Below are 27,762 nucleotides of genomic sequence, written 5' to 3'. Positions count from 1 at the left end.
GTTAATACTTTCTAAGCTTTGATCATTTCTGTTAGGGTATCTTATACGTTTAATGTAGAACCATAGTGACTGACAAAATGGACTTGAAAGCCTGTTAGCAGGGGCATCAGACCATTATTTGTATTAGAAAGGTTGAGATGTTAAGTGGAAAAGAGGTCTTCAAAGAGTTAAACTCTCATATAATATGCTTATTACTGAACTAATCAGTGACTGTTCAAAAACCAAATAGAAGGGTGACTTTTTTTATAGGAAGAGAGATGTAGCGTGATTTCTTTACTGATGATTACACACTGGTTTAGCAGAAGTTAAACCAATTCAGGTTATGTTAATAGAATTTTAGTTTAAGTAATTGTGGGATGGATTCCCTGTCATTGGAAGATTTTTGGTTTTTTCAGTTGGGAAAAATCTTTGGAAGAATTTGTACACAAGCTAACAAGAAGAAAACCCAGACCAAGACATCTTTCAAAGATAACTCGCTCCCACCCTAGTTAAAGGTGCATCAGTGTAAGAAAAAATAATATGAAACTGTGGAATTTCTGGAATTTGAGTTAAGTACTTTCATCTGTTAGGTGACAAGATTAGATGACCCTGTTCATTCTGACCATCAGGGGTGGTTTGATTTGTAATGATTTACTGGTTGAAGAAAAAGATCATCTTTTTTCAGAAAGCCTCACTTAATGATTTTTTTTTTTTACTTTGTAAAGCTGGAAAGGAAGGGGGGGGGAAAGGCTTGAACAGAGCTCAGGCTGATAAGCCATTGCATTTTTTTCCTACTTCCACTGTGTGGGCTAAAGCTTGAGGCCAAGAGCTTGCCAAAACTATATTCAATAGTAAATTGGGTTCTGACGCGACTTAGAAAATAATATGGTGGGAATGAAGTAGATTTAAAGACCATCTTCCCCTCTAGAAACTACTGTTTACTTTATCTAATAAGTACTTTCTTTTTGTTTACTTGCAACGCAACTTTGCTTTCAGTTCCTTGGGATGAATGAAAACTCAGTGTAGTGTTTTAAGGAAGAAACTGGGAAGTATCTTATTTCAGTGTAAGTGAGGATAAAATTGTTTCCCCCTACAAGCTTGAAAATCTGTATGTGCTAGCAACTATGTGTATGATCTGGAGGTGTTTCCTGTCAAATACTGAAGAATAAGCAGTGGGAGCTGCTGTTTGGATCTACTGGATTTGTACTCTGCCAGTGAATACCTTTTTAAGTTGAGGGTTTTGTAGGGTAGGGATGAGAGGAAACCACCTCATTTGAGCATCCTCAAATCTTGGTTGTAATAATCACCTGTTCTTGTATGGTGGGAACAACTTACTGATCAGGAATTGTCTGAGAGGCTCTCACATAGATAAACACAAACTGTGGTTTGGCTTGAAAACCATTGCAGTTTGGAGTTGTTTTGTGAGGCAGGTCCTTTGTAATAGTCCCATAGAAAATGCAGAAAAACAGTTAAGTGATTTGATGTCAGATGAATTCAAAGGAAACATATTCAGAAATGAGGGGCTATTAAAGGTGTTTCCTCTGATCACTATCTGACTGCCTTGAATGCAAGATGTTAAAGGAGTGTTTCATCCAATAAAAAGCTGTAACAAGCACCAAGTCATGAACGCTGTGTAGTAACTGCCAAGGAGACCCGTGTGACCCAGCTGACTGGAGTGCATGGGAAAATGGCTGTTTGGAGGAGACTTTTCTTAAAAAGTCTTAAATTCCAAGACTTGAACTAATGTTTTCCATGAATCCCTTGGGAATACTTGTAAATCAGATGATAGGATGCAGCTGGATGCTTAACTATGAATGACACTAGTTTACAGTGATTTTTTGGATCTTTTCCAGATATTGCTGCTTTCTGTGCCTTTGACCATGTATGGACACATCCATTTAGGTTAGAAAAATGCAATTTTGCAGAGGCTTTGTGGCAGGGTCTTCATCTACTGTTTCCTGCCAGTAGAATCTACTGCTTACAAGATATAGTGGATGTGGTCTGATTATCTGCAGCAGAGATTCAGTTGCTGCAGACCATTTGTCAGAAGGTGACTTCACAAATTCAGCCGAACTTAGATTTTACAAGCATACGGAATCAGGGAAAATGTTTGGCATGACATTTCTGAGGCTCTCCTGACCTTTCTTTTTTCCTTTGTTATAAATGTATGTTCAAGATAATGTTTTGTTAATTGCTTCTTTTGTAAAAGCATTCCACTGTGAGCCCATAATAATTTAATGGTTCTTGCTGGGAATTTTTGTGCTGGAAAATGAAGCTGATACCTTGTAGCTCTTGGCAAGAGTACATCTCTTAGCATTATCTTCTCTAGTATTTTGCAAGTGTTGTGGGTTTCTTATACTTGCAGAGAGCTTGGTAATAGGAGGGCTGTGTGGTTACTATATGCAAGATAGCCAAAAGAATGCAAGGAATCAGAAGTTAATCTCTTGTGTGTTAAGGCTTGTGAGTAGTAAACTCTTGGCTGAGTTGGCTGTGGCTGGGGATTACTGTCTTGAGTTCTGGTATAAATTGTGTACAATAAAATTTCTTTATAGAACTCTTGAGGATGGGGGGAAGTACGCTCACCATAATTAAAATGTAAGTTTCTAAAGCAGTGCATATACTCCTAGGCTCTCATGGCTTTCAGCTGCACGCTTTTGGAGGGATGAGAGTTGTAATAGATCGTGAAAGAGTAACTTGGTGGTGTCTTAGGCTGGTGTGTGTATGGTTTTGTTTGGTTGATTTTAATTCCTGGTTGTTTACACCTTCCTAACCTTGCAGTCAGGCCTGTTCATGTTGGAGTTTGAATTGGGTGGTCTTAAAGTCCAGCCCAACCTGGATACTTCTGTGACTAGCTCCCTGGTAGCTGTTAACTCTTTGAGAGCTATCAGCGAAAGGGATTGATCTGACTTGGGTAGGATCCCTACTGATGAGTAGATAAAAACAGCATCCTGCATACTCAGAGGTTAAATATGAAGCTTTCTTTGTAGGTAGTTACTGTTTTCTGTGATTCTGTATATTCTCTTTTGAATTGTAATCAGTGTTTTGCTTGTGCAAGAGGTACTTAGTTTGACTTTCTGCAGTGTTAATTTATCTTGTGGATTTACATTGCATCACATAAGCAGTGATTGCAGAGCGTTTGCAACAATGTTCAGGTGTGGCTGTGAGAGTCTGTTTCATTTATATAACAATTAGGGATGTGCAAGAGCTTAAGAAGCATTAATATGATATTTCTCAAATCTTGAACTAGTCAAGAGACCATCCAGAAAGGGCTTATTATAAATAGAACTTTCTTTTCTTTCCCCAGTTAGCGTTTGAGTGGCTTAAGGAATGTTAAGCAATGAGCAACAAGGTGGCATCACCTTGAGTCTGCCAGCTCTCGTGTGGTTCACATGCAAAAATGGCTTGCATTGTTGTTTTCTTGAATCCATGTCTGGAAAACAGTGTCACTAGTGATTTAAGAGGAATTGTTTTAATATCAGGGAGAAAAAAAGATGATTAAATGTCCAAGCAATTGGAAAGAAGCCAGCTTGAGTTTGTCATTTTGTACTGCTGTGCATCTTACTGATAGGACAGTGGTGTACAGCACTTTCTCACGCAGATGGACCTGACATTGGCAATATCAATAATTACTGAGATATAAGTAGGAAGAAGGGGGTAGCAGTCCATGTGCTGTTTAGCCTCGATCTTCTCTGTCATGACATGCTTAATCTGTTTGATGACATGTTCCCTGCAAGCTGCCTGAGCTGTGCTGCAGATCGGTGGTCATAACTGGAGGCATGAATTCCCACACCCAGATGTTGCATCATTCCTTGTGCTGATGCATTTGCCTTCTGAGACGGATTTCCATCAGTGACCTGAGTGAACAGGAACCCAATCCATTACAGTCACATGAGGTCTAGCTCAGCAGATTGCAGCCAGATTGTATTACTTTCCAATATAATTCTGTCTGTAACAGGAAACCCTCACTTTGTGATTCCATTCCCAACCATTATGGAGAATAAATGTATTCTTAAAAATACAGTAACAGGACTAGAAATGTTTAAGGTGCTTGGGGGGAGGATGAGTTTTGAAAAGTGTCATTTTCTTTGAACTGACCGAAGTTTGCAACTTCATCAAGTTTAATGCCTCGTTAAGGTTTTTCCTGTTTAATCAGGAATTAAAATATTAAGCTATTCCATATACTTAAAGGGGGTTTTTTATCATTGACTTTATTTAAATAATGATCTTTTTCTTTTAAAAAATTATTAATTATTGTAAAATAATTGAGGTTTTATGAGCAAAACACAGACACAGCGTACCTCTGAAGCAGAAAAGTCAGCAATTCTTTGTCAGACTTCTTACTCATTGAATGCTTTTCCCAGTGTTTAAGATAGGTGACTAAATTGCTAAGAATTTTATCTTACCTTATTCACCTTACCTTATTTCATTTAGGTTGAGCAGTCAAAAGTTTTAATCAAAGAGGGTGGTGTTCAGTTACTACTTACAATAGTTGACACACCAGGATTTGGAGATGCTGTGGATAATAGTAATTGGTAAGACATTCTTTGTATGTTCTCCCATGACAATTCTGCATTGCATTTTGTGCATGTGTGTGAGAGATAATACTTTGTGACATATTTTAAAATGCAGGCTTCAGTATTCAGTTAAAATATTAACACTCTTAAACTTTTCCTTTAGCTGAAAACTTCTAACTACTGTAATTCCAAGTACCTTTATAACTTGGTTGAAATGCTGCCATCTTTTCCCCTTAAACTGAATGGTGCGTTTGGCTCTTTATGCAATTTGTGCAGTGTGCTGAACCATCTTCCATGCTGTCACAAGATGTGTTCAGTGATGCATATTCCTTTGGCTACTGTTCTTAAGTATTCTAGTTTATGCTTTTACGATGACGGTGATTGTGTTTGAAAGGTTTTTTCAGTGGACTCACACATTGTATCTTCGGAACTATGTAACTCAATTTTAAGTTGAGGAGTCGGTCTCTTGAATTGCAGTGTAGAAGAATCTTAATTTTAAAAAGCAAATGAAAAGTGAAACAAAAAAAAAATCAACCCAAGCTGTGGGGAAATGGTGACCATCTATTTCTCAGCAAAACCAGATTTCTTTACGTAAATAATGTAACTTACAGGTTTTTATTCATATAATCTCTACAGCTGGCAGCCAGTTATCGACTACATTGACAGTAAGTTTGAGGACTACCTGAATGCAGAATCTCGAGTGAACAGACGCCAGATGCCAGATAATAGAGTGCAGTGTTGTTTATACTTCATTGCTCCTTCAGGACATGGGTTTGTATTAATGTATTTTATGTTTTCATTCTGTCTCCTATCTCATATAAGTATCCAAATTTGGCAATCTAAGTTCCAGATAGGATTTTCTTAATGGCCTGCAGATCATGCCTCATTTCAAAGAGGAGTTTACTTTGGCTTGTCGAACGTTGGCAAGCCAAACACCAGAAAATAAGATTGCACATTAATTGCATAACAAGAAAAACAGAGTTCTAGCAATGAAAAATACAAAGACATTGACAAGTGCCAGGTCTGTGATATCTATGTCTTTAGATCACATTAGAAGGAGAAACTGGTTCACATGTCAAGCAACAAGATTTTTCATTTCCACTCTTCCTCACTCCCTTTAATGCTAAATTATAGATGGGAAGTTTCATGCATCCTTGTAAGCATGCTTTAGTTCACTTGGTGTGTAGTATTTTGTCCAGTGGCAATTCCAGTGTAGACATTGCAGATTTTTTTTCAGTTACTATGTTATCTTCCACCTCTGCTTGGTGTTTAACTTGATCAGACTTCTATCTAGTGGTAGACAGGGAGAACTGCATTTCCAGGGTTTGTTAGGTACAGATTGACTATCTGAAACTGGTTGCTTAGCATCTTATCATGGTATCATGATGAAATTTGTCAGAGACTCTTGAGTTATACCTTCAAAACCAGAAGTAGACGAAGATAAGTGTAAGTCTATTCTATTGTGTAGGTCAGAAGTAGTAAAACTTGTTGAAGGGAGTGATGAAGGAATTTAAAGAGTATTCCTCAGGCAGTAAAAAATGCCAGCTATTACACTTAGCTTCTGTAGCTAGCATTGGAATGGTTCTAATAATTTTGAACTGTACAGATACTTCCAAATATGGAAAGAAATGTCAGAGGGTGGAGTTTCTTATGTAGACTTGCCTTTATTAAGTATTTTTTTGTTGTTTAACAGCCATGTTTGTAATGCCAGTTTTGCTGAACATTCATGTCAGTTTTAAATGCAAATACTGAATTCTTGACATGTTGTTTTACTAGTATGCAAAATCCAAAATGTAATTTAAATAAAGGGAGGATGATTCCTTGTGTTAGCCAATTGATTCTGAGCTAATTTTCAGATTCTTCAAAAAACATGTCTCATCTCTACACACCTCCTTATGTGTTAGAACTTCCTAAATCAGTGGGAGGTACAAATTGTTCCTAAGGAAAGAGAAAGGTAGTGTTTCTGATAGACTAACATTTGGTCACTAAATCTGTGAGGCTAAAAGCTGTAGAAGTATATTACTTGTTACAGGTATTTCATGTTATTTTTAGGGGAGAAAAAGGTGTAAAATTATGCTAGGTTTGCATACTGTTTTTCAATTACTGGAATAAATGCTTAGAATTGTCATCTAAGTAAGGAAGTTAATGAAGAAAATTGGTGCTGCTTTTAGCAATTCATTTCCTCTTTTAAGATGCTGCCCTCTCTGAAAGGACAGAGCTCACTTCCTACCTGGTTTTTGTGGTGATGCAGTCTTTGCTCCTGTTTCCTGTGCAGACAGCAGCACATCTAACCCACCAAGTAGTGTCCTCTTCACTCTTAATGCATGATTATATTTACGTTGAATTAAAAGCATTTATAGGTGAACTTACTTCTACTTGTCCTTTTACATTTGTAAAAGCCTTATTTAGAAATATAGAAATTAAAAATCAACAGTTTAAGTCCTTTCATTTAATGCAGCCCACTGTTTTTAGCTAGTATTCCCATAAACACCTGAACTGATTGAATTGGTTTCTGTGGGAGCAGGGGGAGAGGGTGGAGGGGCAGGAGGAGCCTTCCAGGTAAGTGAATGGGGCATTGATGGAATTCACCATCTTTCTGCAATTCTGGGATCTTTAAGTAAAGCTTTCCTGCTTCAGTCTCCACTGTAAACTCCCAGGTCCTTACGTGTTCACTGTTGTTTTGATCAACTCTGCTTTGGCAGCTGCCCAAACCCAGTGTTGCTGCCCTAGATAGCTTTTTGAAGCAAGTAGAGGGAAAGCATATTAAGGTGATTGGATAACCAAAAAAGTGCGTATAATATAGATGTGCTTTAATGTTAGATATTTAATGGAAACATGTTGAGAACTGGTGAAATTCAGTGACAGGTAGAAAATGTTAAAATTAAGTTACTAAATGTTAAAATATCTTCTTCATTCTTTTATGTATGGTTTTCAGAAATTTCGTTACCAAATGAATCTGGTTTTAATGTTCCTAATACTAATTTCTTTTATATGAAGAATAATCTTGTTAAATCTTTTAAGTGAATCCTTTAAGCCTGACTAAGCTTGCTATAATTCTGAAGTGGTAATGTATCGAAACTTCTCTAGTTTTACCTCAGAAAACAGGAAATACCGACCACTTTGATCCATATAGATGGTGAATATACTACCACCGAGCCATCCAATACCTGTATGGTGGTTTGGTTTTTGTCACTGTCATCCACTTTCATAACTGTTTTTTGTTTTATATAGCAGTTTAGAGATGAGATATTTCTAATTCATTTGTACATAGGTCACAGAGGTTACTGTCTTCAGCGATCTTAAGGTCTTAAAAAAAAAGCTTCCTAGCCCACTCTCAAGAAGAAGCATACTAAGACATGGCTTTCAGAACCTGCAGCTGTGTGTGAACAGAGCATAATTCAGAACTGTGATCTCTTACCAGTCAGGCTTTAAGTGGGATTATCTTCCAGCTAATAACACAAACTTTACTACCTTCATAAGAGAGTTCTTATCACTTGCTTAAATGAGTGTAATTTCAGCTAGGAGAAGTCTCATGACTGCTAGTAATATTAGTATTATACAATCTAGGGGATTTCCTGTAATAATTGCAGGTAGCCTTTTCATTTTCAGTCATCTGTCACTCATAAATCAGTGTCTTAAGAGTAGTTGTCAGGACAAATCTCATCATTTGTACAATCTTGTTTAATTAATATAAATTGCAAAGCTCTAATGCTGTATTTCAGACTTAAGCCTTTGGATATAGAGTTTATGAAGCGCCTGCATGAAAAAGTGAATATCATTCCACTTATTGCCAAAGCAGACACACTTACACCTGAGGAATGCCAACAATTTAAAAAACAGGTGAGTTGAAAAATTAATATTGACAACGTAGGATAATTTAGTAAGTTGATATCTATGGAAATGGTGAGATTTAACTTGCATGCAAAGTTTAAACCCTGAAGCAATAACTCGAGACAGCAAAGCTAAGTAATTTATATCTCTAGATTTAATTATAATTCTTGGTGAAATAATCTTGTTTCTGTCCTCAGGGGAAGAGGTTTCAAGTATAGTGTGTTTCTTGGCAAGTGAAATAATTCACTGCTGAGATAAAAATCAGTAAGGGAGGAAAAAAGCTTTCAAGATTTAGGTGCCTAACAGAAGTGTGTTAAAAAAAAAAAGAAGGTATTCAGCAGTATCACAGTACTACTGATTGCACTGTGGTGTTCACTTCCACATTGATGCAGTGCATTTATTAAAGATACGTCAGGTACTAGATGAGAATCAGTAAACCTGTTCACTCTTGGGTGTGGTGATGCATTTTAAAGATGGTGAGATAATTATAACATTGATACAACTGATACGATGTCTTTGTACTTGTAGAATATATTTGCTGTGAGTGTCTACAAGTGGTTTATGTTTTATTTTCAGCTACTTAATCAGAGTAGAATAGTTAAGCTTTGTAGTATTGTATGAAGAGGACAAGGAGGACCCAGAACAAGACAAGACATAAAGTTTGTTTTACTGAACTCTGTCAAGTCCTAGTTTAGAAGAACACAGAGTTCTGAAAAGAAGGTAGCATTTAGAGATGTTGTGTGTAAAACTCTTGATTTAATTATGTTAGATTAAAAATTAGATTACAAAATGGAAGTAAAAAATAGTAGAACACTGAATATTTCTAAACATATAAGCAGCTTTATCAATGAGTGGATGTTAAATAGGGGAGACTTTCCCAAACCAAACTTTGAAAATAAGTCCTTGCATGATTTAGAAACTTAAGTTCTCTTAAGACTGCAAGCCCATGAGCCAGAAATATTCCCCAGGGCTCTGCAGTGCAGCTGTCAGCTAAATGGTCTAATATTTTTCCATTCTAAAATTCTGCAAAACTAATCAGCTTGTTTTTAAAAATACCCTTCAGACAAATAGAGCATCAAAACAGTAGTCACTTTTTTGATGATGCTCTCAGTTATTCTTAAATTTCCATTAGTGCTTGCAAGTATTTTTCAACACTACTAACTGCTAGTTAGTCTATCAGTCACAAGCTCTATTAAAATAGGCAGGTGATCCTGCTTCAAGCACCTGATGGTCAGGTGTGCTAGAAACAGAAAAGAATAGGAGTGACAGCAGTAGCCATTGTGGGACCTCAAAGGGATAAAGTGTGCCTGCGATTATCCATTCAAATATTTGGGTTTTTTAAGGGACTCAATTGTGAGACTAGTCTGACAATTTGTGTTGTATTAGGTTTTGCACCTAATTGTATGCAGGTAGAATTCCCATTAGGGTAAACCTCTTACTTGTCCCGTTGTAGAAAACCAGTATTAATTTTTGCTGTCTTGTACTGGTGGATAATATTCTGGTAGCTGGGAGACTCTAGCTCTGATTATGTCTTCTCCTGGCTAAGAAGAGATGGTCATACTGTGAACCCCTTGGGTGTTAAACATGTGTAAGTTCTATGTTGTAATTTAAGTCACCTAAATCTAAAGGATTTTATATATCTGACAGAAGGAGGAGAAGCAGACTGCAGCAAAAAAATCCTCAAACAAATAATAATTTTGTTTCTAGATAATGAAAGAAATCCAAGAGCACAAAATTAAAATATATGAATTTCCAGAAACAGATGATGAAGAAGAAAATAAGATTGTTAAAAAGATAAAGGTAAACTAATTTTCTTTTGAAGAAGTGCTTATGGAGGGGCCAAGGGGGGGTTGAGTTTGAAAAGCATTCTGTTGTTAATGAAGAGCCCACCAAAATGTTTAGAAGATAGAAATCAGATGTAAAGCTGTCCTAAGGGGGTCATTGTTCCTTATCAGAAGCAGTGAATGACATTATCAAGTCATCTGTCTAAGTCCTTCAATGGCTAAAATTCAGAATGAGAGCACTAGATGACATGTTCATTAATGAGCTCTTAAAGATGACTTTTTAAAATTCATCCTAATTTGACTTCTATCCGCCTACCACATTTTTTTTCAGTTCTGAGCTTTGAAGGAGGCAAGGGTTGTGTCGTTCAGACGGAGGTGTGCAGTGGCATGAAGTGTGTGCATTACAGCTAATAGCACTCTGGCTGATTGATACACTGAAACCTTAATGGAGATGAATGGCTAAAGAAAATCAAAAGGACTGTCAGGATGTTGAAAGGCTTTTCTTAGTTTACTCATGTTTTCAGTTTGTTCTTTCATGTTGGAGTCCATGTTGTATATGTTTCTTGAGCCTTGCTTCTCTTTGTTCAGTAGCTATAACAGCTTGTAAGATCTTTTAAATTTTTTTGTTACTGGGAAAATCTCGTAGGATAGATAAACACAAATAGCACAAAAATGGAAGATGTTCTGGGACTAAGCCTAGAGAAGAGCAGAATAAAAGCAAAGGCAGAAGTGCAGAGTACTTAGCTTTGTACCGTGTCCCTTTCTGCCCCTTGAAGCTGCTCTTGGCTCCTTTGTTGCTTGTTAGACTGGAGGCATTCTTGGTTTAGCTGAGAACAAGAACTTGATTTAGTTATTTGCCAAACCTTTGTAAACTGGGTACAAGATCTAGTCCAAGTAGCAGCCCTAGTAGCCAGTGGGAATATGAATTGGTAAATAATGGTGCAGTTGAGTAAATAGGAAATGGTTTGCCTCTTGCTTAGCTTACTAACAGTGATGTCTGTTTCTTAACTAGATTTACAGAATCCAGCAGCATAAGGAATTCAGAAGGGGAGTGTGTGTATATATAAGTCATTCAACTGGGCAGAGGTCAATAAACATCACTATTCTTGCACTTCTGGGGTAGCTGCATTGCAGAGTTACAGCACTGACCTGGCTTATGTCAAGTTGATACATGGGCATGCTTTCAGTATCTTTTGGCAGTAGATTTTGATTTTTAAAGTCGTACTTTATCTTGTAGGACCGTTTACCTCTTGCTGTGGTAGGTAGTAATACGATCATTGAAGTCAATGGCAAGAGAGTTAGAGGAAGGCAGTACCCATGGGGTGTTGCAGAAGGTAAGGCTTTCTTGTGATTTTTTTAATCCATTTAAAACTTACTAGACATGAGCCTGTATTTTAAATGTTTGAAATGCTTAATTTGAATGGTCTTTGATCTGGAAATGAATTTAATATATCATTTTGTTATTCTGACACTATTGGAACAAGGTAAAGGTTTTGGCAACGCGTAACTTTGCAAGCAGATTTCTGTTGAAGCCTCAGTGAGGAATTGTAAAACCTGTAGTAATTTACTGCAGGTGATGATGTGGCTTAAATTACAGTTGTTTTCTAGCTTTCTTACCTTAATTATCTTCATCTAAAACTTGTGTATTAAATTATTCTTTCTACAGTATTCACATTATAAATATTAATTTGATCAGTTCTATTGTCGTAAATTCAAATTCAGTTTTCCCTAAAACATCTGAGTCTTAAGTGCTGGGGTGTAGCAACAGAAAGGTACCTGGTAATGAATAGAATACTTTTTTCTTTCATTTTCTGGTTTTTTTTTTTTTTAATTTGTTTAAAACTTACTTTCTACTGTTATAGAGACTTGAAGATTATTGCATGTTCTGGCAACCATTTCTTGTGCTTTAATGCCATTCATATATTTCAAATGGCACATGGCATGACTTGCACCATGCTCTGTAGTAAAACAATCACTCTTAGACTGTTTTTCCATGATCATTGAGTTTTTTCCTTTGGTGTGCATGTATTGAATAAAGAGAATATTTTTTTCCTCGCTATTTCTGCCTTCCAAGGGCAATGGACTATAAATTGGATGCAGTATAAAACAGAAAAAAACCCCAGCCAACAAGTAGTGTATGGACCAGTACTTTAAAAAGGAATGCTGTAACACTTTGAAGTACATGTCTGGCAGGAAATGAGGTTTGGCAGAAAGTAAAAACCAGCTGCATCACAGAGGATCAAGCTTTATTTCAGGCTCTTGTGTTGGCATTTGGAGATGTGCAAAATAGTGCTGCTTTTCTTTATTTCAAAACAAATTTCTGAAAGGTTTCATGTTCGCGACTGTATGACTTTTGGAAGGGAAGAGCTAGCCTAACTGAAAGGAACCTCTTGGAGTGGCTTGCAGTCTGTCAGCTAAGGACCAAGATGCTGCTTTTTTGAGAGTATGACTTCATGTACCATCTGAGCGGAATTTACCACTCTCTGTAAAACCATGGATTAAAATAATGCAATAATGAACACACAAAGTGGCAATGTTCTGCATTTTTCTGTAGGACTCACTGAATTTACTTGGGCGATTTTAATTCCTTCATCCTGTTTTTTTCTCGCCTCCCCATGAAAATGTCTGTCTTAACTTCAGAGGCACATTGGAACCTGCCCTGTGCCTTTATTTTGTGTGCGCTAAGAGCTTTGTGTGTTGCCTTCTCTGTCTGCACATCAGGGAGTTCTGGAACGTGCATTTTTATCCAGTGTCATTTCATGATCTCTCAGGGAAATGCCACTCACAGCATCAGCCTCTTCTACATTAGTGGGATGATAGGCTCAGTGGAATAGGTGGCATCTAATGACAGCTGCCAGTTCTCTCTTGATCTGTAGGTAGGTGCATCAAATTCACAATACACACAACCTTCCTTTGCTTCATTAATAAAGAGCTAAAGCTATATTAAAATTAAAATAAAGACTTCTGCAACTTATTGCACAGGGAGAAACAGGTTGAGTCTGTCTTTTAAAGGTTTTTGGGTATAGCTGGATCTAGACTGAGGTCTTCACTTAGTGTCTGATCCTTGCACAGCTGTACTAGTAGGCATCCAAGTGATCAAACAGTTAAACTGGCAAAACTGTGTTTCTGTTGTGGTAGCTTATTCTGCTGCACTGACTCAGAGTACAGTTTGCCAGTATGGCTTAGCGGAGCATAGAAATTCTGCTAGTTAGACACATTAATATAGTTATATTATTATTGCTTTCCTTCTGCTAACACATGTTTGAGTAAGGAAAGGCTGTAGAAGTAATTTGTTGGTGGAATGAATGTAGATGGATGACATCTTACCTCTGTGTAAGGCACAGATTTTGGTTGACATCTCAACAAAAGCTTATGTCTTCTTGCAGTTGAAAATGGTGAACACTGTGACTTCACAATTCTGAGGAACATGTTGATAAGGTAAGTAACTGACAGGTAACATTAAGTTCTCTGGTATGCCTGAGAGATTGGGAAATTGTATATTGGAGAAAAAAGAATTTGAGATAGTGAGTTCATATGAATTCCCATTTTTTTAATTGCAAACAGTTATCTTACATTTTATGGTATCTTGTTTAACCACATATTTAGCAAGCAGTGGTGTTGATAGTGAATTTTTTGTGATTACTTGTTCTGGAATATTGTGATAGTCCATAGGAACCTGAGTTACGTGTTAGTGCTGATTTGTACTTAGTTGTAGGCATTTTCTAAAAGATTTAGCACTGAAAATTTACCTAAAGCAAGACTACCTGTGCTTTGTTGTGTTAGGTCCTGAGTCCTGTGCTCCCAGCAGTCCACTAGACATCTGCTGTAACAACTGTTGGTTTGATACTGAGCTTTGCTTTTCTCCAGGCTGACAATGGAAAATTGTGAAAAGAAACTAATGCTTTTAGCTTAGTCTTGAGCTTAACATTTTTAGCTTTTGTAGAATTAAAAGATAGAAACTAGGAAGTTTTGGCTTGTTGTTTCTTGCCTGACATGCTTTTTCTCACCTACTGCAGTAGTAATACACAGTTTTCTTATCTGCCTATCAAATACCTGCAAGTTTATCCACAGAACTCAAAGTTTCCAAAGACTGGCCCTGTAAGTTAGTGTTTGGAATATTGCAAGCTTTAGATAGTTCAGTGCAAAATAATGTGGAATTTCTGTGCCTTTGCTGTCTTGACAGCTGTGATTCAAATAATAGAGTAACAACATCATGGGGAATGGGATGTTAATGGAGAGATATAATTCAATTCAAGTCAATCTGCAAAATGAACATGGACTGATTTTTCGGACAGTGTTTTGTATTTGTGCACTAAGCTGATAAATTACACTTATTGACAGAACTCATATGCAGGACTTGAAGGATGTCACTAACAATGTACATTATGAGAACTACAGAAGCAGAAAACTGGCAGCTGTTACATACAACGGTGTTGACAACAACAAAAATAAGGGGCAGCTAACAAAGTAAGTTCTTGTTAAGTCTGTATTGCACTTTAATCTTTTTACTCTCCTCTTCTTGTTGGATTGGTTTTGTGAATGTGTGGTGGTATTTTCAGTTTTGGGTTTTTTGGGGAGAGGTGGTGGTGGGTTTGTATGTCTATAGCCTTCAGTCAATTGTCTCTTTGCTGTGTCTGAAACTATATGCCTCTTGTTTACTTGTAATTTGGGGTTTTTTCCTCCTTCACTGAGGTTTACACTAGTTTCACTGAACATGTTAATTAATAGATTCAGTTTTGAAGAGAACCCTTACATTTATGTGGAGTTTTATTTCTCTGGTACTGCTAAGTTTTTGTGCATTAGTGTTTCTATTTTGGTTTACATGTTACTTTTGGAATTATTGGTTCTTCTGCGTGAATGATCAGTACTCAGTGTCAAGGATATTTTTGAGAAGAATGGATTCATATTTGTTTATAAACTCTGAAAGTGCAGACCTGCTACTGTCATCTTTGAAATGCTGCTCTGGCTACTCATGTGGCTGCTTACCATGGCAGGGAAATTATTGCGACATCATTATCTTTTGTGAGAAGTGAGTTGCAACGCAGTGTTTGGGCACTTTTTTAGCTGCTGTTTTCAAACCCTGATATGTAATTTTTATTAACCTCTCACAAGAAGTTATTTGCCAACCTGATGAAGTTATTGAAAGGTTTAAAAGTAGGCTCAACTGTATTCTGAATTGTATAGTGCTATTTGAGAATAGCTACACTTTTAAATGTCCTGCTCTGCATGTAGTAACTGTAGCCATAGCAATTAGTGATTAAATAATTAATAATTAGTGATGCTCTTATTTGTTGTACTATATTTAAGTACAAAGTTCTCTGTGGAAATATAGGGTACTGTTCTTTTCAGCTTGGTATGCAAAGTTACAACTCTTCTTCCTGAAAAAGATCCCTGAAATTAGTTGGAAATACCTGCTATTTTCATCCATATGACAGCTACAGAGCCATTTTTCACTAAAGAAATGTCTATTGTACACTCTGTTAATGCTTTTAAAGTGGCTGTGAGGGAATGATTTAAGTGGACATGACTTAGTTTCATCTAGTGTGAGCTTATGTGAGACATCACTGCTCAGCACTGACAAAAAATGTAATAGTTTATGTCAGTTATAGCAACTCTTCAGAAGTGTACTTGAATTTAAGTAGAGTTTCTAATGAGGTCAAGTCTTAAAAATACTGGTTTTCAAATATGTGTGTCCATAACACTGTGGTTACTTCTTCTCACTGTTATGTTTCTTGCCATCATGTTATCCCTGACTCATATCTCAAGGCTTCTGAGTGCACATAGCAAGTATGTCAGGTGAAAATGTAGTAATAGAAGTGCAGAAGAGAAGATTCTGCATTTCCTCCAGGACTTCTAACTTGCTATTACTATGCTTTTTACTGTACTGTTATTAACTTTTTTCCCCATTGTTATTTGGGATTATCAAAGGAAGTTGTTTACATTTTTCTGTGTGTTGTTAAATACTGGGGTTTCTTATATACCTTTCAAAATCTTAGTTTGTTTTCCTTAGACTTTGAAAAATCTGAATTTCAGTGATAACACTTTCACCGTTTTTTGTTTTGTGTTAGTCTGCACCTACAAACTCAGTCTGTTACCTCATCCAAGTAAGGACTGGTTATTCTGCATTCTTAGAAAGAACAGTGACTTTTTTTTAAAATAATTTTTTTATTCCCATGTTGCAGACACAGTAAGATGTTATTTTATACAAAAATGCATCTATGAGTAGGTTTTAAAACTCTTTGTGACCTTCGTTCACCCTTCCACCCCACTCACTTTCTGATAGCATTGCTGATCCTTTTTATTGGAGCCAGATTCTACACTAAGAGGATCTGGAATTATTTTGCTTTCTGAAGCATGCTTATTTTGCATCTCCTGTCACTTCAGATCACTGTGCTGTCCCACCTGAATATTTCCAGGTGAATGTGCCCTCTGGAACTATTTTCTTCATTAGAAATCTGTTACTTGGAACACTGCAGTACTGTAGCTCAGAGATGAATAAATACAACTGATGCTCTTTGCTGTCAGGGTTTTTTTTTTTGTTCAAGAGAATCAGTAAATTATTGCAGTTTGATTCAGCCATCTTAAAGATGGCAAAGTCTATTGCAAACTTACAAAGAGTATTTTGAACATTTTGTAAGAGTTTGTTCCCCAGAACACAGGGTGACTTAATAAGTAAATACATGAAATTCTTGAATGCATGTGCTGGTTTTGAAGCAGCTGATGCTATTTTTCTGTTTTTACCTTAACTGTATGTTGAGTTGCAGCAATTCTTTTTAAGCTTTAACATGCTTTTTAGGCTTCAGTGTGTTTTTGCAGCTTTTGGTTTTTTAATCTAGTATAGTTGAAGCAGCATAAAAGGAATTTTCCTGATAACCGTGTGCCTCCTGGAAATTGAGGGGGATGAACAGATATTAACAGTTTATCTGTGCCTCCCCTTAGGAATTTTATGCTTGCCTGCTTGCCTTTTGGAAGAAGTATCTGTGTCTCAAAATGGGGCAGTGTCGATTCTTTCATGGGAGACAGATCCTGTGTCTCTGTGTGAGGATGGAGACGTGCTCTGATGCTGCCTGCTGGTATTACAAGCATATGGTTAAACACAGATACACCCCCTGGCTCTGGAAACTCTAAGCTGCTGGTTTTTTGGAGACTGGGAGGGCAGACATACCAGGAGATATACATACATGCAGTGGTGCTTGTACTTTTCCAAAAGTATCTCCTGCTGGCAGCTGTTGGAGGCTGGATTGACCTTTTGTACCTTTAAAACAGCTGTATTTTTATGATCGTAGCAGATCTCAGTTTTTCATGCAGCTGTTAACATATTTCTTTAGACAAAAATGCAAATGTGAAAACAAATAGAAGTATGTGTTAGAAGTTTTAATAATACTGTGCAGATGAATTGAAATAGGTTTTTTCTATCCAGTTAATAATTTTATCTCTGATTTGCCTCCTTTAATTTGGTGAAACTTGACTGTTCTGTAGGTAACTTGTTAACCTAAGAGCGATCCAAAGCATGTATTTTCCATGGTTTTGGACCTTTTTTGTATTTTAGGTTTAGTCTGATTTTTCATATTTTCAATATCATCCTAACCATTAAAAAAATAAGATGTCAAGGGTAGTCTTCACATATGTAGATAACTTGTCTCTTTAAATTATGTGGTAATTGTAATTTTACATCTGTACTATGTGACGTGAGAAAATTGGCATTTGCTCTGAAATTTAGAAGTTGTAATTTGGGAAATATTTTTGGTTTGCTGTATGAAGCTGCTATCGTTAGTGAAAATCGTATTTTTTTTATTGAAATGACATCTTTTATATGTCATATTGTACATTGTAAAGATGGGCCTTATCCATCATCGATCCAGGGTAACAAAATACACAGTGCTCAGGTCCTTCTGACTGCTAAACCCGGACCACTTCCAGCTCCTTTTGCCTGTATTCTTGGTGAGTTCTGTGAAGCAGCTCTAATGTCATGAAGCCCATCTGACAGGATGGTGAGATCAGAGCTTGTTTTCAGCCCGTTTTGCGCTGAGCCGAGGCACCCTGGGTGAAGCATCCCGGTGCCCGGAGGAGGTGGCACTGCAGCCGAGCCGCCGCTGAGACCTCTGCTGGCCGTGGGAGCCAAGTGCTCTTCCTGCAGCGCCAGAACATTCCCGGGCGTTCAATACACTGTCCTCTGCTAGCTGACAAATTCTAAACGAGGAGATAAGCCTCCAGGTGGCATTGGTTTCCGAAAACTTGTTTAGAGCAAGTGGTGGTTCATGTCACTAAAATATTTAAAATCTCTTTAAAAGCATAGATGTTGTAGGAAAACTATTCCTGAAAGCATCTGCACATCAAACCTGTGTTAGCATTGACATGGTGTAGTGATTAACTAGCTGAATTTGAAATAAATATAACAAGCTTTAACTAACAGTTTTTCCTTTTAGTATGAAAAATTTGCTTTTGGGGGAAGCACATAATTAGCTTTAGGAATCTATTAATATTGAATTTACTTTTTTAATTATTGCTTTTTGGTTTTGTGGTTTTATTTAAGTATGCTAAGCTAAGCCTCTGTATTTTTTGTTTTTTAGATTTGACACAGTTGAAGGCATGTAAGTGGTCATTTAAATTTTTCCAAAAAACTTAAGACAAAAATTCTATAAACACAAAAAGGATTTCACTGTTTAATGTTTCAAATTTAAAACAGTTTCCTCGTATCCTGCTCTTGGCATTGTTTTTTCCCCTAGCAGTTGGTTTGTTTATTTTTTTTTCCCTAAAGCTGTGCTGCCATAAATTTTAGGAATTTATAAATGCTTACAGTGACAAATACCTCTGTAAAAACCCATCCTCTTTAGAAGCCTTTTAGCTAAGATTCAAGTCAAATTTGGTCAAATTTCAAAAATCAATAGAAGTGCATAAATTATGGAATTCCCCCAGTTCCTATCCATAGCTCAGTCATCTTTATATAGATACTTATAAAGAATTAGTGGAATTTTCATCCTTACCTGTAAATTTACAATTCTTCATTGAATTGGGGATTTAGTAACTTCAGTAATTTCTGACTATGATTTTATCTTATGACCTGCTTGCAGAGATTCCACTTTGCACATATCTAGAATAATTTTTAATTTTTGCAGAATAACTTAGAGGACTGTTACTAGAGCACATGTCCTCTGAAATCAGTTAAAGGTTTTACATCTTTATTTAGTGGTTTGTGGGGTTTTTTCCCCTTCAGTGAAAAAACTTGGGGTTTTTTTTGTGGTTTTTTGGGTTTTTTTGTTTAAGTCTCTTGTATAATTTTGTCCTCAAATACAGGGTGATGTGCTTTTACCCGTGTCACATACTTAAGACCTAACAAAGCCAGTTGTGTCCTATCTTGTAAAGCTCTCAGCTGTAAATGCTCTCTTGTCAGTTAATCAAATTTTCTGTCCAGACTTTTACCGCTTTCTCAAACACAGCTTGCATGACATCCCCATTGGATTACTAAGTTGTCAATCAAAGGACTGTTCTGCTCCCTTTTCAAGTTAAAACTGCAGCAATGATTTGTCAGTATTTACTCTACTTTGTAGATTAATTTTTGAAGAGCAGTTGCATTTGAGAACTTTACATTTCTAAAAGAAAATAGTCTTGTTTTGACAGCTGCTTAGCTTCCACAAGTACTGCTACTCACCTCTCACCTCTTCCTTCACTTTCTTAGTATTTTTGTGCATTATCATACCTCACCTGTGCTTAACCATTAATTTTTTCCTTGAAAAAGGTTGCTAGCAGTTGGCCTTTTGAAGGGCTGAAATAAAAATTAAACTGAAGATCAGTTTCAGTTCTGTATATTATACAGCATTTTGCTCACAAATCCAAATGTTGCAACTATTAATTCAGATTCATATTAATTTTTTTTTAATGGAAATGCCATTTTCTTGCTCCTTGTCCCCCTCCAATTATTAGCTTTAAAAATACTGATATTTAAGAAAAAAATTCATACAGCCCTGAGTTCATATGACATTGCTTGCTTTCACTGCATGGTTAGATGGTGAAAATGGGTGAGCAGGAAGGACAAAATGAGCCAGTAATGGTCAAAGTAGACCTTAACTATGTTTGATATGTAACCTCCATTCCCTTCAGAATGCGTGGCAAATTCTGAATTAAAAGCAATACTGCTAATTATGCTTCAGTTATCACTGAAAGTTAGCCAATATTTTTCTCGTTTCAGAATGCTTTTTCTGCATGATTTGAATCAGAACAGGGTTTCTTTGGGGTTTTTGTCTTTTGTTTGGTTTTTTTGAAAATGAAAATACAAATCTTATTTTTAGTAGGACTGAGGCTTGCCACCTCTGTTTTACAATTTGCTGGTCTGAGTGACTTTTGCATACATTACATTAGATATCCTCTGCTTGTTGATTGTAACGATTCCAAATATAATCAGGTCTTAATTTTTGCCAACACAATAGTTATTAAAACTTTGCCATTTTAAGCCAAAACTGAAACAAGAGGCCAGTGATTTGTTTTGATTGCTCTTTGTGGAACAGCAGAGTTTTAACAAAACTCTGTGTAGCAATCATCACTAGATCACAATCATCCTGCTTTATTAGATACTTACAGTGAAACTTGCCATTTAAAACCCATATCACCATAACATGGATAGCAGGCTTATACAGCTTTAAAACTCCAGTAGAATCCAGGAAAAGATACAATAGGAAAAATTAAAAATAATGTACATTATTTTTATACATTATGTTTATTAATAGATTTCTAAAGGAAAATCTTCCAACTAACACTTTGAAGTACCGATGTTCAGTTGCCCAAACCTTTTTTTTTGATGCTGATCTCTCGTCAAAACTATGACCAGAGCATTCAACACAGTTGTAATGTTAAATGACTCTTGGGCTCACTTGGAACAATGAAGATTTAGAGAGAAAATAGGACTTTAGTCTGCAGCGCTCTTAATTTTCTTGTTACGTCCATTAATTTTTGTATATATTTGAATTATGGGGAAGGAAAAGATGCCTGAAGATCACTTGGAAGATGCTAATTTTCTTATTCTTGTTATAACATTGATTTCCTCTCTTCCCATGACCAGGTGGTTCTACAGATAGAAAGTCAAGAGTTTCTGTTAACCCAAATGTAATGTAAATCAATTGTGGGGGAGGAAAAGACATTGTATGAAATGTCTTTTTGAGTAAAGCTTATCTAAACAGTTAATGTAACAATGCAAATTGAATTTAAGCTAGCAGTGCCTACGGCGATGTATTTATCTTACTGCTTCAGCATTTTTATCTTGCTTTTTCCAGATGCCCTAATGTAACAGACAGGGAAAAAAGTTCTTACTAGCTAACTACTTCTTCTGGATTTATGGCAGGAGCCCGTTGGCACAGATGGAGGAGGAAAGGAGGGAGCATGTAGCCAAAATGAAAAAAATGGAAATGGAAATGGAACAGGTGTTCGAGATGAAAGTTAAAGAAAAAGTTCAGAAACTGAAGGACTCTGAAGCTGAGGTAATCAAAATGTTTTAAACACCAATATAACTTGAGGCCGAACAAGTGTAGAGATGGAACTTTTTGCCAAGACTTTGCAACAGAATTGATTCCATACTTGGCTTTTATGTGTAAAGACAACACCATTCTCCTTTCTCAGCATGTTGTATTTGCTGAAATAAGTCTGAACTTAAAATGTAATTTTAATGTTCACATGCGTTCTATTTTCATTTTCAGTTATAGCCTGTTAAAATACTCCTTAACTTCCTTACCCTCTTTTTCTCCCTTTTCTTTGGAATATTTTGTGCTTACTCTTCCATGTGATTTTAAAAGTTCTTGAGACTTTTATGGCTTACATAAGCTAATGCAGTAATGATAATTTGCTGTGTGTATTGAAAAAGTATTTCAGGAATTGGACACAATGCCTATAGGAAATCAACTAAACGAGAATTACTAGATGAAGGAAGAGTCAGGGATATGTTTTTGTCAGTGTTCTGGTATCATTTGAACAAACTTTATGGATACTTAGCTCTGATTTCTGTCATCTCCAGATGAAGCCCTCACAGTGAAACTGGTTTCATACAGGCTTCAAGGGGTTCTGAAAGTGATTTTTTAAAGGGACTATTATAATTAGAAGTTTAAGCAAAACTAATTTTCTTAGTTTTGGGAAAACAGTTTATCACAAGAATCCTAATAGAGAAGTTCAGAACTGTCAAAGTTCCTAAAGAAAGTTTGGCTCCATATTTGAGGAAAAAGGGGGAAACTTGGAAGGGTAGTTGGAATGCTTGGCAGCTTAGGCACTGCAGGGAGCCAAGGTATACTGGATCAGAGGAGAAAAACAATCAATCTAGGTTTGTTTCTTTTTTTTCTTTTTTTTTTTTTTTTGAGAACTGAATAGATTTGGGGGAATATAAACAGTAAGTTACACCAGTCAGCAATTTGAGGATTTTAAAGCTAGATGTTTTATCAGGATCATGGTTTTGTACTCACTGGATTTATCCTTCCTCAGTTTCTGTCTTGAATCTTTTTGAACCCTTTTATACTTCTGGCCTGAACATTCTCCTTATGATGTGAAAAACAAACAAAAATATTTCTGGCTTTCATGTACTATTCTCATGACTTTTTGACTGAGTGTATCCTGTGATAACCAGCTCTTTATGTTCATGCGATTGATTCTTCTTTTTTCTTCACCATTCATGGCTTTGTAAGCTCCTGTTGTATTTATCTAAATGTAGAAAAGTAGGAATAGACAGTGCCATGTAAAAATGTGTAAAAGGAAATGCGTTTTCAAGGGTTTGTGTAAAAGAAAGAGGAAGTTTTATATCACTTTCTCTGAAGTGTGGACATCAGGTCAAGGGAGGTGATTCTGCCCCTCTTTTCCACTGTGGTAAAACCCACCTGGAGTGCTGCATCCAGCTCTGGGGTCCCCAGCACAGAAAGGACATCGGTGTCTTGGTGGCCTCCTCTGGACTTGCTCCAACACAATTACAGGAATGGAGCACCTCTTGTATGAGTGAAGGCTGAGAGAATTGGAATTGCTTTGCTTGGAAAAGAGGAGGCTTTGTGGTGACCCAGTTGTGGCCTTCCAGTACTGAAGGGACCCTACAAGAAAGATGGAAAGAGACTATTTACAAGGGTATGGAGTGACAGGACAAGGGGAATGGCTCTAAACTGAAAGAAAGTAAGTTTGGATCAGGTATTAGGAGAAAGTTCTTTATTATGAAAGTGGTGAGGCACTGGAACAGGTTGTCCAGAGAAGTTGTGGATGCCCCATCCCTGGACATGTTCAAGGCCAGGTTGGATGGTACTTTGAGCAACTGGGTGTATTAAAATATGTCCCTGCCCTTGGCGGGAGGGTTGGAATTAGATGATCCTTAAGGTCCCTTCCAACCCAAACCATTCTATGATTTAACTCAGTTCAGAAAAACATTACACCACACAAAAGGAATCACTTTTCCTGAGAAGTATTTCCATCCTCACATACAACACATTTGATTGTCAGTCTGTCCCATCAACTTGCAGGAGAGACTTCTTATTCTGTTTTGGAGTGTAGCCTATTCACTTCTTCAATAATACTGATTCATTTAATTAGTGAATAAATTAATCCACTTAATTTTTTTTTCCAGATAGATCCACAATATAGTTAATGCTATAGGATGAAATCAATGTTTTGGGGTTTTTACCCCGCACAGAAAGGCGAAGATGCTGCTCTTTTATGCATTACTGGTACTCAAATGCTTTGCAATTTGCTGCTTAATGTTTGCATCAAATACCTAAGTATTTTAAAATTTCCTTTTATTTGCCAAACATAGCTGCTTACAAATCCTATTTGTAACTTGGGCAGCATTTGGGGCATTTTCTATTAACTGTAAAATGAAGTTATGGGATTAATAACCTTTTGGTTTCTGTTATTGGCAGTACCTATCACCTTAGAGTTTTCAGTCTGAGCTACTTTCTCTAAAGAAAAATATAATACATAATTTTGCTGCATTAGTAAGTTTAGCTACTGATATTGTTATTACAGTTCCAAAAGTTGCTGTGTTTTCTGCACTTACTGACTCTGTTCATAATCTTCTACAGCTGCAGCGACGCCATGAGCAAATGAAAAAGAATTTGGAAGCACAACACAAAGAGTTGGAGGAAAAGCGTCGTCAGTTTGAGGACGAGAAAGCGAACTGGGAGGCTCAACAACGTATTTTGGAACAACAGAATTCTTCCAGGTAAATTGGAGTCTTGTCCTGCAGTTCATGGTAAAAGTTCTGTAGCTTTCTGCTAAAAGGCAATTTCTGAGATAATAATGGTCCATCCATGGTTGTTGACCACTGTGGAGGTGTCACTTAAAAGCCAAGAAAAATCTTGAACTGCTTTTAGTTACAAATGACCATATTTCAGCAATAGTGGGAAGATTATTTGCTTCTAAAGCAGATTTTAGCTGCAAAAACATGGTACCCACACATAAATACATCTATGTAAAAAATTAGTGTTTATCTTGCTAGATTGCATCAGACTTCTGGGGGATGAAGAATTAAAGCTTTGAGAATTAAAATGTTTAATTCCCTTAGTCCTTGGGAGGGGAAATCTGGTGATAACTGCATTGTTTGATTCACACAGTACAAGTACTGTGTACACAGCAAGTTTCATCCATTGTGTTGCAACCAGTAAGGCCTCATTAAAATGCCTGTTTTAAAAGGTGTATATTAGTAATTAAAAGAAAAAATCAGAACATGTATGCATTATTTAACAAACTTTTTTTTTTCATGTCATTTTAGAACCTTGGAAAAGAATAAGAAGAAAGGGAAGATATTTTAAGTGCATCATTTTGACCACCAGTTATGTATTAGTTGCCAATATGCCAGCCTGGACATCAGTGTTTGTTGGATCCGTTTGACCAATTTTGCACCAGTCGTATCCATAATAATGGATTTAACAGCATGACAAATTTTTGTTAATTTTGATGGAGAATGAGATGCCTTGAGTTGTCTAGGGTGTTGTGTACTTGGAAAAATAACAGCTCTAAGTACCTTCTTTCATTTTTTTTTTAAACAGGTGTCATTTTAATGCAAAAGAAAACATTTTACTGTTGTACAATCATGTTCTGGTGGTTTGACGGTTTACAGGATATCTAAAAATGCAGGACTCTAGACGGTTTTTAGTGAGGATAAATTGCCATAATATGATGCAAACAATGCTTCTCTATTATTATAATACAAGAATTCCATTCAGTGCAGCATATACAGTAATGTAATTTAGTCTAACACAGTTGACCCTATTTTTGACACTTCCATTGTTTAAAAGGACACATGGAAAACAAAAGTTGTAAGCTTACAGTGCACCTAAGCTTTTTATAACAACCCTTTTATGTTTTGGATTCTTTAAATATATGCTATTCTCATTTAGTAACTTCTTTAGCCAGAAGGATTTCATTACTGCTTCATTTTTTGTAATAACATTTAATTTAGATATTTTTCCATATATTGGCCCTCCTAAATAGAATATAGCTTCTTTCATATGGTAGGAACCAGTGAGTAAAACTTTCCTTTAACTCCCTTTTTACATTTTATGGTAAGTAGCAGGAAAACGCATTTATAGGTCATTTCTAGGCAAAATTGTGGAGTTAACTACCAACCTGTTTCTACCTGTGTGCAGTCTTTCTTTATTTTACTAGAAATGGGAATATGGCCTCAAGAAAAACATCACCATTTTGCATTTAGCTGTATTCATATACTGCATTTCTGTATTTTTGTTTGTATTGTAAAAAGTTACATAATAAACAATGTTGTGATGTAACACGCTGCTGTGTCAGGAATTTTAATGGAGTTGAACAGCTGAGGACTTCTCTGGGAAATGTGTGAACTTTTTCTCTGATTGACCTGCATCTTTGATTCATCTGAGGAATCAGTTTAAGGTGTAGAAGACCCCATTTCCATGGCCATGCTCTGAATTGGCTAAACAAGGATCTTTCTGTCGTGCCCAGGAGAGGGCACCAAGTGCCTGCACACCCTATGCTGTGTCCCACCAGCTCCCCTTCTGGCAGTTCTGCTTTTCCCGCTGTCCCTACTGCCTTCTGCAAGCTTTTATCAGTATCTGGTGCATGGGTGGGAAACAACACATTTGTAAATTGTTAAAAACTGATGGGGACTTCTTATGTCTGTGTTTGCCTATGGAATAATGAAGAATATCTCTTCTTTTTTGCAGATGTTCCCTGTATTATCCCTGCTATCACTGTGTTTCTGCTCATTTTTTCTTTTACAGGAGTTATGATTACAGAAATATGATTTACTCAGCTAGCTTCTCAAAGAAATTGCATTCTCAGTAGTCTGCATAAAGGCCTCCTTGTAACTAATTTCAAATATTCTGCCTGTTTTTCAGAGAAGACACTGAGTATCAGTAAGTGGACATCACTTTCCCTTGCAAGTAAAGAGAATTGCACAGTCTGGTCTGTGATACATCACGGAGGATGTACACTGCCTGCATCTGCCCCTCAAGTTTCAGTTTAATTCAATAAATTGAATAAAGTAATAACCAGGCAACATTTACCATCTAAGACAGAAGCTGCAGATTCTGAAGTGCTTTTTGGACTCATCAAAACTGAGGATGCAATCTGTGTGGGTGTATGCTGGTGCTTTAGCATCCCCATTTGCTCTGAAATAGAGATTTCATATATCAGGAAACCTGGTTTCACTATGCTTGTTTTCATTCTTCCCACTGTTACTCTCTAGCCTCTCACACACAGAAGATGATCAGAAACTTGTAAAAGCTTATTGGATCTTTTGTATTAATCATAGAATCATGGAATGGTTTGGGTTGGAAGGGTTCTTAAGGTCTAGTTCCAGCCACCTCATCATGACTAGACCAGGTTGCTCAAAGCCTCATCCAACCTGGCCTTTAACACTGCCAGGGATGGGGCATCCACATCTTCTCTGGGCAACATAATCTATTATACTGCATTTGTATTTGAATGAAAATGCAGAGCATCTGTTTGGAGTTCTCTTGTGAAATAGAGCATTGCCCTTTTGGGGAAGTCTTCTGTTATGTCTTAATTTGTTTTTTAAATGCTTTGGCTTTTTATGGTAAGTTTGGGCTGCTCCAGGACTTCTTTATTAAAAAAGTAAAATTGAGAATGATGTGTGAACCTGTGCAATACAGCAGCTGTGTAGCCAGTACAAAACCTATAAGCTAAAGAGGTACTGTGAGAGAGCCCAGGTTTGTAACTTTTTTCTTCCACTGAATAAAACATAATTTAAATATGTTATTTCTGCAAAGCCAAAACTCATTTAACTTGCTAATATTTGGGTACTTAAATTTCCCTGAATTAGTTGTCACAATTCAGAGAACATGCAGCAGAGGTTTTGTGGTGTGTGTGCTGCTTGGCCAGGAACCTGTTGCATCCGGGTGTCACTGGATAGTACTAGACTTGTCTCCTGTTTCCTTTAAAGTGTGTAGGGAAACACCACCTGCTCTGCAGAGGCACAAAACAGGAGGTGTTAAGGAGCAGTTCTGTGCATCTGCTGAGCGTTTCTGTAACAGGTGTTGCTACAACATGGTCCAGGCTCCAGGCACTTGTGGGGCTGGAAATTTTGCTGCTCTTGTATGAGAATTATGATCTCTATTCAGCTTTGTGTGTGTTCTGTGAAAGAGGTAGTGAGGGAGAGAAAATGATCCTGCTCCTGCCAAGCATGGCACTGCAAACAGCCCTGTTGAATGTGC

At 36.8% G+C, this 27,762-nt stretch overlaps 1 protein-coding gene across 4 annotated transcripts in view; it reads left to right on the top strand.

Annotated features, from left to right (window-relative positions):
• Positions 1-25,842, top strand: part of SEPTIN7 (septin 7) — an 81,977-nt gene extending 56,135 nt beyond the window's left edge. For 3 of the 4 annotated variants that reach the window (XM_048299028.1, XM_048299037.1, XM_048299045.1), the window contains exons 5-15: positions 4,411-4,511; positions 5,130-5,264; positions 8,216-8,333; positions 10,032-10,124; positions 11,346-11,442; positions 13,495-13,546; positions 14,450-14,575; positions 18,679-18,699; positions 21,441-21,576; positions 24,136-24,275; positions 24,825-25,842. In XM_048299028.1, the coding sequence (XP_048154985.1) occupies positions 4,411-4,511; positions 5,130-5,264; positions 8,216-8,333; positions 10,032-10,124; positions 11,346-11,442; positions 13,495-13,546; positions 14,450-14,575; positions 18,679-18,699; positions 21,441-21,576; positions 24,136-24,275; positions 24,825-24,864 (1,059 nt within the window). In that variant the 3' untranslated portion in view covers positions 24,865-25,842. The remainder of the gene's footprint in view (positions 1-4,410; positions 4,512-5,129; positions 5,265-8,215; positions 8,334-10,031; positions 10,125-11,345; positions 11,443-13,494; positions 13,547-14,449; positions 14,576-18,678; positions 18,700-21,440; positions 21,577-24,135; positions 24,276-24,824) is intronic. The other variant, XM_048299053.1, reaches the window with a different exon arrangement.
• Positions 25,843-27,762: the final 1,920 nt, after the last annotated feature.

This window comes from Corvus hawaiiensis, chromosome 1 (assembly GCF_020740725.1).
Source record: "Corvus hawaiiensis isolate bCorHaw1 chromosome 1, bCorHaw1.pri.cur, whole genome shotgun sequence".
Classification (NCBI taxonomy): Eukaryota; Metazoa; Chordata; class Aves; order Passeriformes; family Corvidae; genus Corvus; species Corvus hawaiiensis.
This window is presented reverse-complemented; position numbering and strand designations above follow the sequence as displayed.